Source organism: Amphiprion ocellaris, chromosome 7 (assembly GCF_022539595.1).
Source record: "Amphiprion ocellaris isolate individual 3 ecotype Okinawa chromosome 7, ASM2253959v1, whole genome shotgun sequence".
Lineage (NCBI taxonomy): Eukaryota > Metazoa > Chordata > Actinopteri > Pomacentridae > Amphiprion > Amphiprion ocellaris.
Window position 1 is genome coordinate 10,290,211 of NC_072772.1, and position 16,195 is coordinate 10,306,405.

Here is a 16,195-nt window from a genome sequence, read left to right on the forward strand (position 1 = left end):
AGGTTTCTGACAGCCCCTATTCCATTGGAATCTAGTGCTTATTATTGTAATTAGCAGGCTGGAAGATATTACATCTATCTAAATGAACTTCCTATGTGATAATTATGTCTAAATTAGGAAAAACTGTTGAAATTCATCTGTATTACTAACAGGGATGGTTTCTCATTATTCCTATGCCCTGACAGATGTTTTGCAAAATCTAAACCCAGTTGAAGTAGTAGGCTTTCCATTAAATTGTTTTATTGACCAACATGTAAATATAATACAGAAAAAAATAAAAGGTCAATTAAAAGGAAGATTGTAAAAGAGTCCTGACGGACAACAGTAAAAATCACAATGTGTTAGTGAAATAAAACAACAACAAAAGAAAGTACGATCAGGTCAAACTGTAGATGATCCCAATTCCGATCTGCGAAAAAGTCCTCAAACTTTCATTCTGCTCATCATCTGTGGATTAAAAAGAAAGAAATCCGATGAAATCAAAGCGCTAAGAGAAAAACATTTCAAAAACAGCATGACCACATTTAATGAAATCTGAAAGCACAACTGTTGTGTCGTTAGTGTTTAATATGAGACAATGTGAGCACCCACCCACTGGTTAATATATGCAAGAAATACACCATGAGTTGTTAGGCCATAAAGTGACAACCACCCTTTGAAAAATTATTAAAGTTATTGATTACTATTCATTAACAGTGACCTTTATGGTCTTCCAGCAAGGGTTTCTTCTTTGTCCTCCTTTACAGACACATGTTTCTGAAAACAGTGTTCACAATCAGCAGTTACTGAAATGTAATCACTGAACACAATCAACCAAGTTCTTTCACAACATGCAGGTTTGGTTCTGTAGCTGGATCACTAATAAGGGACTCAAACAAAATCCATGTCCAGCAGTTTGTGCAAATATGATACACAAAGTTACCAGTTCTAGTTATACTTCTACAATTCAATGAACTGCATTACAAAAGCTGCATAAAAATAAATGATCATTTTTAGTTGATTTAGTTCGTTAGTGTCACAGACGTTGATTAAAGTCTAGAATCAGTTAAGGTGTTGTTTTTAACTGCGCGTTGTGTATTATAGAGCTATGTTCCATACAAATGTGTAAATGGGGAGATTACATTATTAGAAACACAGAAAATGCTGCAAAACAGTAAAAGACAATTCATTAGAAAGTTACGCACATTATACAAGTGCGTATTGCCTTTTACTGGGAGAAATGGGACACTGTAGTGGAATTCACTGTTAAACATGTCAGGACAAAATATGTAAAGGTTAGTGGGAGTGCAACTGTTGTTTAAAAAAAAAAAAAAAAAAAAAAAAAAGTATTACAGCATCTCTGTCTTCAGTTTCTCAGCCGTAGATGATAAAGTTGATCTTCACCAAGTAACATCAGTAATAAACCTTTTTAGTCTTTAACTGAGTGTGTATCACGGTTAAAAGTACTACAGTTCTACAATTTCCTTGAGCAAACGCTTGTATCCAAAGCGATGTACATCTGAGGTAGATACAACACAAGCAAGGATCTAGTCAGGAGAAAACAACCTGGATAAGTGCCATAAAACAAGTTCAAGTGTGACAATAGGACCATGGTGTCTACAGGCAGTGCAGACGTAATAGGATTTTTTTTTGTTTGTTTGTTTTGCAGTCTGTCAAGCGCAAAGGTGTTCAGTGAAGAGCTGGGTTTTCAGTCTTGTCTTAAAGACTGAGAGGGACTGTCTCTGGGTTTTACACAACCATTAGCACAGATGCACAGACCTTAAATTGTTTACATTTTCTTCTACATGCAACATTAAAGGAGACATAATGTGCATCTCTGTTCAGAGCAGAGGGCCGTCATGCACCATTCAAAGAAACAAAATCAGGCATGTTTCAGTTGGTCTTCCCTGTTCACTTGCTTTAGTGACAATTATAATACTATATTGTTGACAATGAAAGCATTTCATGGTTTAGCTTCTTACTTTATCGCTACTCAGCCTTCAACCAATTGTAGAGCTTCAATCATGATCCTACTGGTCGTTTCTAAGACCCAGCTCAAAACTAAATGTTAACAGACTTTAGCAGTCAAGATGCCTCAGCTCTGGAGCTCCTAGCCTAAAGAACCGATGCATGCAGAATCAATAATGAATCAATGAAAAGATTACTGTACTGTCTTTGTCAACAACGTAAAAACATGAAAATAAAGTTTACCACAACATCTCCACTACCTGCTACTGTTTGAGCATCAGCTGACAGGTCTTACTAGTTGCTTCATACTGTATTGCAGCTGCAAATAAGGATAATGAAAATGATGGTTAAGTGTGCCCTGAATGGATTTGTCGGTGTATGCTTACCTTGCGAGCGCTGGCTGTCAGCCCTGGAGACTTCGCAGACCGGCTGGAGGTTTGTGGAGATTTCCTCAGTCCTTTAGTTGGCACTTGGGGTGACTTAAAGTTGCCAGCTCTGCCAGCTCGTCCCACTCCAGCACGAGAAACTCCTGAAGGCAGGTTTTCCTGGCCTTTCCGTGCACTTGGCGGAGCAGGCGATTTCTTTGAACTTGTGCCTGGAGATTTCCGGGTGGAGCTGCGTAGTTTATTCAGGCCTTTCTTTAGGTAGTTGTTCTTTTTGGGGGTGTTGTCAATAGTGAACATCATTGACTGCCTCCGGTCAGCCTGAGAATAATAAGTGATAAAAGTATTTCAAACATATTGAGCAACAAGTCTGTAGCAACATTAATGAAAGAATTTTGCCAGTTGTCAACAGACCAATACATTCTGGGTGTGTGTTCATATATTACACTCACTGGACTGAGGATGGGTTGAAGATGAGAGCTTGAATGTCCACTGATCACATTCTTATTTTTGGGAGTGAGTGGATGAGGGAAGCAGCTGGTCTTTGTCTTTTTCTTCAAGTGAAATAAAAACAAGCATGTAAAAAAATGGTGTCAGGGATTCATAGCTTTAAACACAAGGACATTATATTTGTTTTTATATTTGTCTAATTTTACAACTGTTCAGTCATTTTACATGCTTTTGTAAGCAAACATTTTTGACCCTCTGATTCAGTCTTGAACCTAAAAACAAAATGTGAAATTCATCTTGTACCACATTCATCTACTATAGTTCAGTCAGGCTCAGGCACTGATTAACAATGGATTAAATATTCCTGTGCATACTATTACAAACCAACCTCAGGTGAAGCTTGATGTACAGACAATGCAGACCGCTTTGTGCCTTTTGGGCTTCTAATCTGAGAGGAGCTGACAGTTTTTGATGACAGCTGGCCTGGCATCAAGGACAGTCGGTGAGAACGAGTCCCGGCTGCAGCACCTGCCTGTCCCGACATGAGAGACTGGCGGTGGGAGACAAGGGAGTCGTGGAGCTGGCCGGGGTTCATGGTCGCTCTACGGATTGTATCTGATGGGTCTCCTGTACGGAGTTCATCATCTGTGAAAATGAATGCACCACTACGGCCAGTCTAAAAGGAGCAGACAGAGAAGGATTTCATGAAATTGATGTGAAACATCAACAGCAGTTTGGGCAAAAAGCACTGAATCCCACAATGCTTCCTTTCTGGTGTGATGTCACTATAATACCCTATTACGTTTCCATCTTCATCACTATTTTAACTTGTGTATGAGAGATTGTATGCTTTTTCAGAGTCTCTCTCTCTTCACCTCAGACTCCACAGGGTAGCTGCTCTTTAGATGAGGAAGACAGGCCTTGTTCCTGGCTTGCAGCTCAGCAATCCTCAGCCAATCATCAGGTGCACCATCAGGCTCGTTCTCAGCTCCCACACAGAATGTTCCAGTGGCTGAAGGCAAACAGATGAAGGAAAAATAAGAAGTCACACATTTGAAAAAATAATACTCCTTTACTACTATATCTGCCCATCTGTGATCAGTGACCATTAATCAATAATTACTAGCACTAGTATAGCTGCCCCCTAATTGCTGTTGATTTGAATCTTTAGTAGAGAAGTCCTCGAATTAAATGTAATTTTATAAGCCGAATCACTCTGCACAGGGCAGCGTAAAAGTTATAAAACAACACAATGTGAAACAGAAAGCAGTGTTTGAAAAGGAGAGAAGCACAATGCCCAGCAATGTCATTCATCCTGGTTTGCTGCCGCGTTGCAAAAGTTGCAGGAGCAAACCAAGGTTGCAAAGTCTCCAACTCGATTTTTGCCACTAGACAATAGTGCAACCTCCTCTACTGTTGTACAGAGTGACTGTACATTTCCACAATCACATTCAGTAGTCCGGTTTTAACTGTGAAACATGGGACTCATGTAGGTTGTTAAAGGTGTTAAATGTGGGGCAGCAATTTTGCAATTGTGCGGGACTGGAGTTTGCGAAGACAGTGGCAATAAACATATATACCATAATCATAGGTAAGAAGTATTGAAGAAAAACTTAGTAATAATGTTTAGTATTAATGAAAAAAAATGACCATTTAAATTCATATGTCTAGTTGTCTTAACTGTTGTTTTTATCTATAATTTCTGGTTGTGGCAATGGTCATTTGTGGGTACATCTATATTAAATGGCCACATTCCATGGTGCCATGATTTCTGCCACAATTTTTTTTTTTTTTTTTTAAGATTTCAGCTTCTCTGAGTGCTTTTCTTGTTTGGGTAAGTGGGTAATTTAGGTATTGACTCACTCTGTGAATGAATTGTGCTCCGTCTGTACCCAGGAAGACCAATGAGCTGGTCGTTGGCAGCAGTGGTCATCCTGGCAGGTGTGTCAAACAGCTCCATAGACACGGGTCGTGCCGAGTGGGCACTGGAGAGGTTTGGTTGGGAGCGAGCAGGAGGCAAGCTGTAGAAAGTCTCATCACCTTCACTGCAACCTGGAGTTTTCTACAGATCAGAATTCAACAGTCACTTGTTGCTGCAATAATACTGTGGCGGGAGTGTGGGGATGTTTAGAAAGGGCAAATTCAAACATTGGGCTCAGGCATTTTAAATGTAATTCCTGAGTATACTGAAAGCAGTACTGCAAGAAAACAACGTAACAGTTACAGACAACCAGTGCTATAAAAGAAAATGAAGAAAATAAGTTAAAAGAAGCAACATAGAATTCTAAAACTTCTTTCTAAAACCTCTGTGATTTTAAAAATATACAATACTCATTAAAATATGTACACCAACTTCAACCGTGTGTGTATAGTGAACATGCAAAACATGCAATAATTGTGCGGATGAGCTTCCTCCACCTTGGTCAGGGTGATGTTTATAACCTGTGTGGTCCTGCGTCGTTTGACGGATGAAGATGGATTTTTGCGGGCTGAATCCAGTTCCATATTGTGATCTGTTCCAGTTCTGAGTGATGAAAAAGAAAATAAGGATTTTAAAAGCAGCAAATGGAGACAAAAACTGCTAGTGGTGAATAAAGTAAAATTCAGGCAATTGTGTACAGTGTATACTGACAGGAGATTTGTCCATATTTAAAGCAGACATCCATCCATCCATCCATTATCTATACACCGCTTAATCCTCACTAGGGTCGCGGGGGGGTGCTGGAGTCTATCCCAGCTGACTCGGGCGAAGGCAGGGGACACCCTAGACAGGTCGCCAGTCTGTCGCAAGGCCACATACAAAGACAAACAAGCACTCTCACATTCACACCTACGGGCAATTTAGAATAATCAATTAACCTCAGCATATTTTTGGACTGTGGGAGGAAGCCGGAGTACCCGGAGAAAACCCACGCATGCACAGGGAGAACATGCAAACTCCATGCAGAAAGATCCCGGGAAAGCCGGGACGTGAACCAGGGATCTTCTAGCTGCAAGGCGAAAGTGCTAACCACTACGCCACTGTGCAGCCCTTAAAGCAGACAAGTCACTAGTTTTTAGGAAAAAAAAAATAAACCATTATAAATACTTCAGAGCTCCATATGCTTAACTGTCACTATTACCAGTTGCATAACTGCGGTTAGATGGATAATTAGGAACAAATGCTTCAGACTGGTTAGTAATTACAGTTAATGTGTAGGTTCAGACTAATCAAAGTATTTTAAATGGTTTTGAAGAGTCGTGCCTTGCAGTCATGGTAGTATACAGTAAGTAATAACAGACCTCTATATATAGCATTTTAAATAAATGATAGACTAATTCTTACAATGTGTCTTACTAAATAAAATTTCACAGGAATACACCTAGAAAACTACGGTAGCTTTCAGGTCTCAAAAGGTCAGCGCTTCAGTGATAAACACACACAGTCAGAATACCCTATACAGACATAATGTTAGGAGAACAGCCACCACCTTAAACACCATGACTGTCACAACTATACAGCATACCTATTAATCTGTCTGGTGTTTATCGGTGTAAAGTACAAGGTTTCCAGTGACTCAGCCTGCAGACCCCGACGTTTGGCTGCTAAACGTTCTGAGCTGCGAACAAGAGGTGTGCTGGATTCACCAGGTGCTGAAAGTTTCCTACAAAGGTATAAAGCAGAAAACTGTATGAGATTACAATTAATATTACCACCATGTCTTGTAATTTTCTGGAAGAGATGACCAGACATTCACACCCACTTTACATGTGTATGTAGATGAGTGGAGAGAGGTATTCAACTTTTATTTCTTTTGAAATTGTTACTTAGCTACTTGTGGCACTTTTTATGTGTACAGCTGAATGCAAAGCCATCAGTCCCTCCCTGGAGAGACTGTCTTGCAGTTTATAAAAGACATTCCATCACCCCCTCTCAATGACAGCCAACTTTTCCATCCAGCTTGGCCAATTGGAACAACTATAAACCACATTGGATTTCTACATGGTTACACAACACATTTTAAGAACTAGCTCTGAGAAATTATGTCCCAGACCTTACCTTGTGGTGTTCAGGGAGTCTTCCAGGGAGCTCTGGTCCAGGCTGTCAGAGCTCATGGTCCTCTTCCCGTGTGCACCAGTGCAAACACCTGAGAGTGTGTTGGGAATCTCCAAGTAACACGACTCTGTTGCACCGCCATGAATCTTATTTTGTGCTCGCAGGGTTTGGTCAGCACAGGCCAGCTAAATATAAAGGTACAGTGATGAGAATGGGTTGCAGCAGAAAACTATGTGCCTTTACATTTTACAGCAACTTAAGAGACAACGCTTCAGTCTCATCTTGGTAAGCATCTGTGTTCTCATGTTTCAAAATACAGTACCAACCTGTGCCTCCAAACTGGCCACTAGGCTCAAAAGTTTCTTCTCATTGGTTTGGGCCTTGTCCAGGTCGAGTTGAAGCAGCTTATTCTCCATGACAATAGCCTTTACTTCACGGTCTTTAACTTCTAAGGAATGTTTGAGTTCATCCACTTCTTCTTGGCTTTTTTGAAGAAGCTGCTTCTTGCCATTGTAATGACTCACAGCATTCTCCATCTGTGAAATAGTGACAACAAAACTGCTGTTTTGGTATTAATCTTTACATCCAGACTACTCATCTAACACCAAACCCACAAGGAATGCACATGAACCTGCACTGCAGCAACAAAGCCAGTTAGTGTCACAGGCCACAAGTTGTATGGAGAAAGACAATTATCTAAATTTTAAAAAAAAAGATATGTACAAATATATGATGTAGTGAAACTTTATTATGACTGTGGGAACTGTTTGTGGTCACACCAACCTGAGCTTTGTAGTGTTCTGCAGCCTCGGATTTAGCTGCAAGCTGTTCCTGCAGGCCTCTCTTGATCAACTCGATTTCTTCAAATTTTTCTCGCTCTTTCAAAAGTTTCTCCTTCTCCATTTTCAACAGTTCCACCTCCTGCTGCCGCACAGACTCCAATTTACGGGAAGCTATGTTCTCTCTCTCAATGGCCTGCTTGGCTTGAGCAAGTCTCTCCTTCTCCAAGACTACGGCTTCAACTCGTTTCTCCAGAACTTCGTAATCGTTTGTTGCCTGAAGTATCCTGTCCACTAGGGCTTCTTTTTGCTCAACAAGAGCCTCTTTCTCCCTGAGTGTGGAAACCTGCAACTCTTGCACAGCCTCCTTTAGCCTGAGGTTTGCAGCCAGTGTCTCTTTGTGTTGATTCAGCTCTGCATTTACTGACACAAGCTGCTGCTCGAGGAGGTTTATCTTCTGAGCAGACTCCTGCTCAGTTTCAAGTAACTTCTGCTCTGTAGTCAGAAGTTTTAGAGAAATGATTTCCACCTCCCCTTTCAGATTCTGGATCTCATGTTGGAGAGTATCTGACTGTTTGGAGCTCTCTGCCTTTATCTCAGTCAGAGTTTTTTCATAGACTTCAGCATTCTCTTTTGCTTTTTGTGCCAAGTCAGCTTGTTGCTGAGACAACAGATCTTCCTTGGATTGCAGTTGCTCTTCAGCCATCCTTAGTGAGGAGCCAAGAGCCTCCACCTGTTTCTTTAAACATTGGATCTCTTGATGTAGCAAATCCGACTGCTCTGAGCTCTCAGTCTTCAGCAGTATCATCTGGTCCTCTTTAGCTTGGATCTCCTCCTTCATCTTCTTCACCTCCTCTTCAGAATCAGACAGTTGTTGCTGCAGGAGCTCCCTCTGAAGAGCACTATCCTCCTCCTGTTTGTTAAGCAAATCTATCTGAGCCTGAACCTTATCTTCAGCCTTTGTGAGAGAGTCACCCATATGATCTAGTTGGGTTTTTAGATTTTTGATCTCTTGCTGCAGCATGTCAGAGTGCATGGAGCTCTCTTCTTTTAGTGTGACCAGTTGTTCTTCTTTAGCTTGGATTATTTCCCTAAGGCTTTTCATCTCCTCTTCAGAGGTGGTCTTCATGTTTTGGAACGAGTCCTTTTCTTGAGAAATTTCAATTTCTTTCTGAGCCAACAAGTTTTCTTTAGCCTCAACGTGCTCTGTGGCAGCCTTCAGTGATTCACTCAGACAACGTACTTGATCCCTGAGACTTTGAATCTCTTTCTGTAGGACTTCAGACTCCTTGCAGCTCTCAGCTTTTAACATTTCTGCCTCACCCTGTTTAGTTTGGATCTCCAGTTTCAGCCGATTCACCTCCTCTTCAAGAACTGCACTGTGCGTTCTCAGTTCTTCAATCTGCAGAGTGCTCTCCTGTTCCTGCTTGGCCATCACATCTTCTTTGGCTTGAATCTGGTCCTTGGCAAGCTTCAGAGAACTGCTCATGTTTTCTATTTGTTTATTCAGACCTTGAATCTGTTGTTGCAATGATTCAGAGTGTGTAGAGGTCTCAGTCTTTAGCTCAGCCAACTGTTCCTCTTTTGCACGAATCTCTGCAGTTAGCCTCTTCACCTCATCTTGTGATGCGGCCATCTGTGTCTGGAGGTCCTCCACATGCTGAGCTCTCTGTAGTTGCTGCTCTGCAAACAGAGTTTCCTTGGATTGCAAGTTCTCCTCAGCAGTCCTCAATGAGGAACTAAGACACTCAACCTGTTTCTTTAAATCCTGGATTTCATGATGCAGTTGTTCTGCCTGCTCTGAATTTTGATTTTTCAGCAAGTTCATCTGTTCTTCTTTAGACTGGATCTCCTCCTTCATCTTCTTCACCTCCTCTTCAGAATCAGACAGTTGTTGCTGCAGGAGCTCCCTCTGAAGAGCACTATCCTCCTCCTGTTTGTTAAGCAAATCTATCTGAGCCTGAACCTTATCTTCAGCCTTTGTGAGAGAGTCACCCATATGATCTAGTTGGGTTTTTAGATTTTTGATCTCTTGCTGCAGCATGTCAGAGTGCATGGAGCTCTCTTCTTTTAGTGTGACCAGTTGTTCTTCTTTAGCTTGGATTATTTCCCTAAGGCTTTTCATCTCCTCTTCAGAGGTGGTCTTCATGTTTTGGAACGAGTCCTTTTCTTGAGAAATTTCAATTTCTTTCTGAGCCAACAAGTTTTCTTTAGCCTCAACGTGCTCTGTGGCAGCCTTCAGTGATTCACTCAGACAACGTACTTGATCCCTGAGAGTTTGAATCTCTTTCTGTAGGACCTCAGACTCCTTGCAGCTCTCAGCTTTTAACATTTCTGCCTCACCCTGTTTAGTTTGGATCTCCAGTTTCAGCCGATTCACCTCCTCCTCAAGAACTGCACTGTGCGTTCTCAGTTCTTCAATCTGCAGAGTGCTCTCCTGTTCCTGCTTGGCCATCACATCTTCTTTGGCTTGAATCTGGTCCTTGGCAAGCTCCAGAGAACTGCTCATTCTTTCCATTTGTTTATTCAGACCTTGAATCTGTTGTTGCAATGATTCAGAGTGTGTAGAGGTCTCAGTCTTTAGCTCAGCCAACTGTTCCTCTTTTGCATGAATCTCTGTGGTTAGACTCTTCACCTCATCTTGTGATGCGGCCATCTGTGTCTGGAGGTCCTCCACATGCTGAGCTCTCTGTAGTTGCTGCTCTGCAAACAGAGTTTCCTTGGATTGCAAGTTCTCCTCAGCAGTCCTCAATGAGGAACTAAGACACTCAACCTGTTTCTTTAAATCCTGGATTTCATGATGCAGTTGTTCTGCCTGCTCTGAATTTTGATTTTTCAGCAAGTTCATCTGTTCTTCTTTAGACTGGATCTCCTCCTTCATCTTCTTCACCTCCTCTTCAGAATCAGACAGTTGTTGCTGCAGGAGCTCCCTCTGAAGAGCACTATCCTCCTGCTGCTTTGTAAGCATTGCCTGGTGAGCCAAAACTTGTTCCTTGGTCTTTGTGAACGATTCATTCAGCGTTTCTAGTTGGTCTTTTAGCATTTTAATTTCTTGCTCCAGAGATTCAGACTGTTGAGAGCTGGCATTCTTTAGCATAACAAGCTGCTCATTCTTTTCTTGGATCCCTGCCTTTAGTTTCTGTACCTCCTCTTCAGAGGTTAAAATCTGTTGTTGAAGTATCTCCCTTTGTTGGACGTTCTCTTGATGGGTTTGAGCCAGTAGGTCTTGTTTAAGTTGCATTTCTTGCTCCGCTTGTTTGAGCGATGAGCTAAGGTCTTCCACTTGAGCTGTTAAAGTCTGGATCTTATGATGAAGAACTTCTTGTTCATTTGATTTCTCCAAAAGCAATTTGGCCAGTGCTTCCTCTCTGGCTTGAATTTCATTCTTCTGTTTTGTAGTTTCATCTGTAAGTAAATCAACTTCCTCCTTGAGAGTGTTAATTTGTTGCTCTTTAACATCTAACAGAGAAGTCGCAGCAGATAACTTGGTCTCAATATCCTTCACCTTTTTGTCAGTCTGATGTAGAAGAGCTTCCTTCTCTTTCTTAATTTCCTTTAGTTTTCCAATTTCTTGCTCACAAGCAGCAATATGCTGCTGTAGCCTGGTCATCTGCTCCGTTTTCTGTTTCTCAACTTGGTCAAGTTGAAGCTTGAGATCCTGGATCTCTTGCTGAAGAACTGCTCTCTCTTCAGCTATCTCTTTCTTGAACTTGTCCAAAGCTTCATCCTTGGCTTGAATCATTTCTTGAGTTTGGGACTTTTGTTGCTTCAGGAGCTCTTTATGTTGAGTAATTTCTTGTTGGTACTCAGCTAACTGTTGAGCTTTAGCATTAATCTCCACCTCAGCCTTTTTCAGGGAGCAGCATGTGCTCTCCAGCTCATTCTTCAAACCATTGATTTCAGCCTCCAATGTTGCTCTCTGGAAAACACAGTAACAATTAAAATTACAAAATGGGTTTATAAAATTGACAAAATGGACATGTGTATTTTTTTAACAACAAACAAAAAATTAAGCTTAATAAAACAGTTGTTAGGTTTTACATAGAATTATGGACCTCACCTCCATTATAGGCCCCATATTCTCTCCTACTTCTTCCTTAGAGACCTTGCTTATTTCATCCTCTAAACAGGAAATCTTTGACTGGAGGATCTGAATTTGTTCAGTCAGGAGCTCCTGAGAAACAAGGAGAGACAGGACATTAAAACTCCTTTGTGTGGAACTGAAAATGTTATCAGAACAACAACAGTACAACAATTAATTGTAATGACACAAAATTCATCCTGGTCTTCATGAATAAAACACCAAGGAAAAAACGTGTGTGCGTATTTCTTTACAAACACTTAATAGAGGTTATGTTTCTACATCACCGTTTCATTTTTTGGCATTCAAAAATCACACTAATATCCGACAGTTCAACAACTAAGGGCCCTGCAAATTTGGTATTGTTTCCAGGGTGAAGAATTAGTTATTACAATATTCAGTTATTCGGTTATTAGTTATAACTGAATATTGTTTTAAAACACAAAATTGTTAGAACAAATCAAAAATAGCAGCTACACGATTCCCTTTTGTGAATCTATAACCTACCTTTTGAGCAGTTGCTTGGTTGAGTTCAGACTGGAGGTGGTTTGTTTTGTTTCTCCACTCCTCCTGAGCAGATGCTTCATTTTTTGTCAGTCGACCAACTTCTTCCTCAAAGATGGCCAATTGTGAACATACTCCTCTCATCTGAGAAAACATTCAAAGGAAAGCTATAAATTCTGTATTAAGTGAAAGTTTTGATCTCCACATGACTCCTGCTAATGTCAAACGATTGCTGCTAGTGCGAGACCCAGTTAATGTACAAAACACACAACAATTTCCTAATGTGAATTTTTAACTGAATGTGTTAATGATGAATTTAACTTAGAAATGAGTTTGCACATTTGTTATTACCTGAGAAGAAAGCACTCCATTTTCATCTGTAAGCTCATCCACTTTGCGCTCCATAAGACAAGAGGTACTCTTGAGATCTCTGTTTTGCTTTAGTATCTCATCAAGACGCATTTGTAACCTGTGGTAAAAAAAAACAAACAAACAAAAAAAAAAAAACACAGTTTAAATCACTTTTACAACAAATTCCTCTGACATGAAATGAACATTTGCTTGGCTCTTCCTGCATACAAAATTGAAGACTTGCAACATTTTATTGAAATAATATGAACAATGTACGATGTATGCTATATTATATACATTTGTTTGCTATTTGGATATGGCCTCAACCTTGCTAAAGTTTGAAAAAAATAATTTGTAACCTATAGGCCACCAGTTCAGTGTGTTCAGTTTATATCCTAAATAGACAGTTCCTGTCTGAGAAGGTAGATGCCACAGCCTGCAGAAGTAAAAGTACTACTGTGTGAAATCAATCCCACATTAGGAAACTAATTCTGAACACACATTTTTAATCTACGCACACGCATTAATAAATGGGTCTTAATTATGCTTTAAAAAGAAAAAAAAAAACTCTAAAGCATTAGTTTAGCTCTGTCTTTGGCTACTTACGTGTTGTTCTTGGTTTCAAGCTCATTGAGTTGCTCTCTGGTAACCTGCTCCTGAGCGCCTTGCTCTTCTTTCAGCTTATCAAGGCGGTACTGGAGCTGGTTAATATGAGACTCTGAAAAAAGCCAATTAAATAAGGAGCAAAGTTTAATTTGAATAGAAGATGAAACATTTAATTGACCACAATGTACATTTTCAGCACTTTACTTTGACATAACTCTCCAAATCTGTTAAATAATAAAAATAATAATTTAACTGTTGTGTTACTTTTGTCTGCTGTTTTGTTTTATTTATTTTATTGTGTTTTGATCCTCTGTAAAGTGACCTTGGGTGTTATGAAAGGCACTGCCAAATAAAATGTATTATTATTATTATTATTATTATTATTATTATTATTATTAATAAATATAAGTTGTTAAAGAAATAGCAAAAACTAAAAACTTGAACAACAACCAAGAACGTGATACCTCTCTGTGCAATTAGCGTGATCTTGCTGCACAACTCTCTCTCCAAATTGTCTCTGTAGTCTCTATCTTTGATGATCTGTCGTTGCATTTTCCTCATCTGAAACTTGGGTGTGTTCATAACATCCTCCAGAGGAGACTTGCTGTGGGAATAAAAGCAGATTAGCAAGGTAAAGCAGTAAAATCCAAAGTATAACATCCAGTGGACGTACAGATACGAAGGAGTTTGTAACATTGCCCATAAAATTGTCTTACTGACATTAGAGGAATGTTATTGGGATGCGTTGGATTAGATTTAAGTCCACAGCAATACCTGACAGAAGAAGAAGCAACAGTTTCCATGTCCACAAATGTGATTTTCTTTGTGCGATGGAAGACAGGAGAGTCCTCATCTGAAAATGAGGAGGCAGTTGACACACTGGAGGTAGAGGTGGTTGCTGATTGGTGAAATATGTCCCGGGAGACGGGCAAATCTGAGACACAGTTTAGAGTTTTCAAGTTAAATCCAAGCTGGAAAATTTGTGTTCTACAGCTGCATTGTGTGTGTGGCACTAATGGGTCTTAATATGGTGTAGCAAGAAAAATGTAAGACTAAAAACTGCTACTTACATCTCTTTGCCAAGTAAGCATCAAGCCCACTGCTCAGATAAACACAGCCATCGCTCTCCATCACAAAGGAACCAGTAAGGTTTGCTAGTTCCCTCTAACAAAATGGAATTATACACATTAGCACAGATTTCAACTGAAGCACAACATAAACCCACGATGAAAGAAGCTGTCGGCACAAAATGCAGTAGCAAACTAAAAAAATAACTCACTGCTTACCTCTACATCGCAATCCAATGTGTTTAGAGTGCAGCGGTCATTCATCATGTCATGATATATAAGCAGCAAAAGCACCTAGTGACATGATAAAAAATGGTGAAAATGGGTCATTGTGTTTGTTTGTCTTTGATCATTATTATTTACTATCATTTGTGTTGTACCTTCGCAATTTCGCCTGTTGGGTTGAGGCCATCTCTTAGGTTGTCCCAAGATAAGGAAGCACCTTTGGCTGCATCAAATCTGCAATCCCCTAATAAACAAAATAGAGAGATACAATTTGATTCTCAAAGGACAGCAATATCGAAAAATGTTTCTGCTTGTAAGCCATAAGAAATAATTGAACATAAACAGAATAAGTAGTATTGCGGGTGCATTATCAACTCCCTGACATCAGCGTCTGGCATTTTTACAGGTGAAGCAGGGTGCATGCTAGACCACACCCAACAGTAACGCAGGGCGTTGTCATAGTTGCAAAAAATCAGAAGTTTATGTCAAAGAAAAAAAATGATGGCATTTTCAGATATATAGTGTGTTTTTTGCCATTTTAACCACAGAAAGGAAAAATCTGTCACTTTAAGTTAGATGCAGTCAGTGAAGTTATGTATCTGGTACACTTTCAGCCCTTTTTAACACCTGAAATCTGAGGAAATTAAAGGTCCATCACTATCTCAAAAAAAATGTGATACAGCAGCTGCAGTGAAATCACACATTTCATAAAAGCACCATCTCCAGATATTTTAAGAAGAGAGTAAAACTCACTTTCCAAGAAGCCTGCAATAAGTCTGAACCGATCCTCAATGGAATCACTGAGACAGGGGTTGGGCTCCTTTTTCCTGACATGACACAAAAGTGAGACAAGAAACTGATGTTTACAACAGGGACTCAGACTCTTGGTATTTCCTGGGATCCACCCACAAGAGAAGAATGTTTGAAATGTATTTAACCAATCATTGACCTTCCGTTGTTGACACAGACCAAGCATTTCAACACACTGCTCCTACTTACAATATGTAAACAAGCTTCAGTAGGATTGTCCCATCCTGTAAATCGCCAGTAGTGATCTCCTGGTCTGACAGTTTTATACCGTTGACCTGAAAAGCCATAGTTTGAGAGCTAAGTTAATAAAACTGCAAATCTGATAGCTTAATTAGCCTCATTGCAATACTTTGTTTATACTTCTCAACGAAAGTATAAAGAAATCCAGGCGATAACTACAAACTTACCCAGCTGAGAAGAGCCTTAACGCCGAAGTTAATCGCCATTTTGGCTCAAAAAAAGAGATTTTCAACCTAAAAGCAAAGCAGACAGGAGCAATCAGCTAGCATTGTCAAGCTAACGGAAAGGCACAGACAAACGTAACAGCGCAACATATTTTCATCAACAACTAACCAAATTCAGTAATCAAACTTTATGATAATTCTTGCTGTTAATTCACATAGTGCATGGCACCTTTGTTTTAGCACGGTTAACTCTACATTAACAGTCGCTTAACAACACTAAATGTACTGTTACGTTAAAATGACTGTATCCTATAGAGTGGTAAGTAACGTTGATTCTAATTTGCCAACGGCAATACAATATTGCTTTCGAGCAGCAACTCACCATACAATGTCTTTCTGTGCAGTATTCTCCGTTGTTTGTCTCAGAAAATAGAGCTGCAGCTCGTCTACCAAACTACCTGCAGCTTCTGCTACGAAATAAACAGTTCCGTCATGTGAAACGAGACAAAAATTCAAAAAGGCTTGATAAAGGTCGAAATAGCCAATCCACTT

The 16,195-nt window shown here is 40.0% G+C and overlaps 1 protein-coding gene across 3 annotated transcripts; it reads right to left on the reverse strand.

The window, feature by feature from the left end:
- Positions 1-218: 218 nt before the first annotated feature.
- On the reverse strand, positions 219-16,154 carry numa1 (nuclear mitotic apparatus protein 1). 3 transcript variants are annotated; one of them, XM_023273921.3, is made up of 25 exons: positions 16,026-16,154; positions 15,647-15,712; positions 15,429-15,514; positions 15,183-15,256; positions 14,585-14,673; positions 14,424-14,498; positions 14,208-14,301; positions 13,912-13,990; positions 13,602-13,741; positions 13,138-13,249; positions 12,532-12,649; positions 12,184-12,324; positions 11,656-11,769; positions 7,600-11,514; positions 7,143-7,352; positions 6,820-7,001; positions 6,287-6,424; positions 5,199-5,304; positions 4,644-4,842; positions 3,656-3,792; positions 3,169-3,456; positions 2,783-2,884; positions 2,334-2,651; positions 701-756; positions 219-447 (listed from the first exon to the last, which is right to left on the reverse strand). In XM_023273921.3, the coding sequence occupies exons 2-24, from the start codon at positions 15,683-15,685 to the stop codon at positions 703-705; spliced, it is 6,810 nt and encodes a 2,269-aa protein (XP_023129689.1). In that variant the 5' UTR covers positions 15,686-15,712; positions 16,026-16,154; the 3' UTR covers positions 219-447; positions 701-702. The 3 variants fall into 3 exon arrangements, with proteins under 3 accessions (XP_023129689.1, XP_023129664.1, XP_023129679.1); XM_023273896.3 differs by having other exon boundaries at positions 13,912-14,071; XM_023273911.3 differs by lacking the exon at positions 701-756 and having other exon boundaries at positions 13,912-14,071.
- Positions 16,155-16,195: the final 41 nt, after the last annotated feature.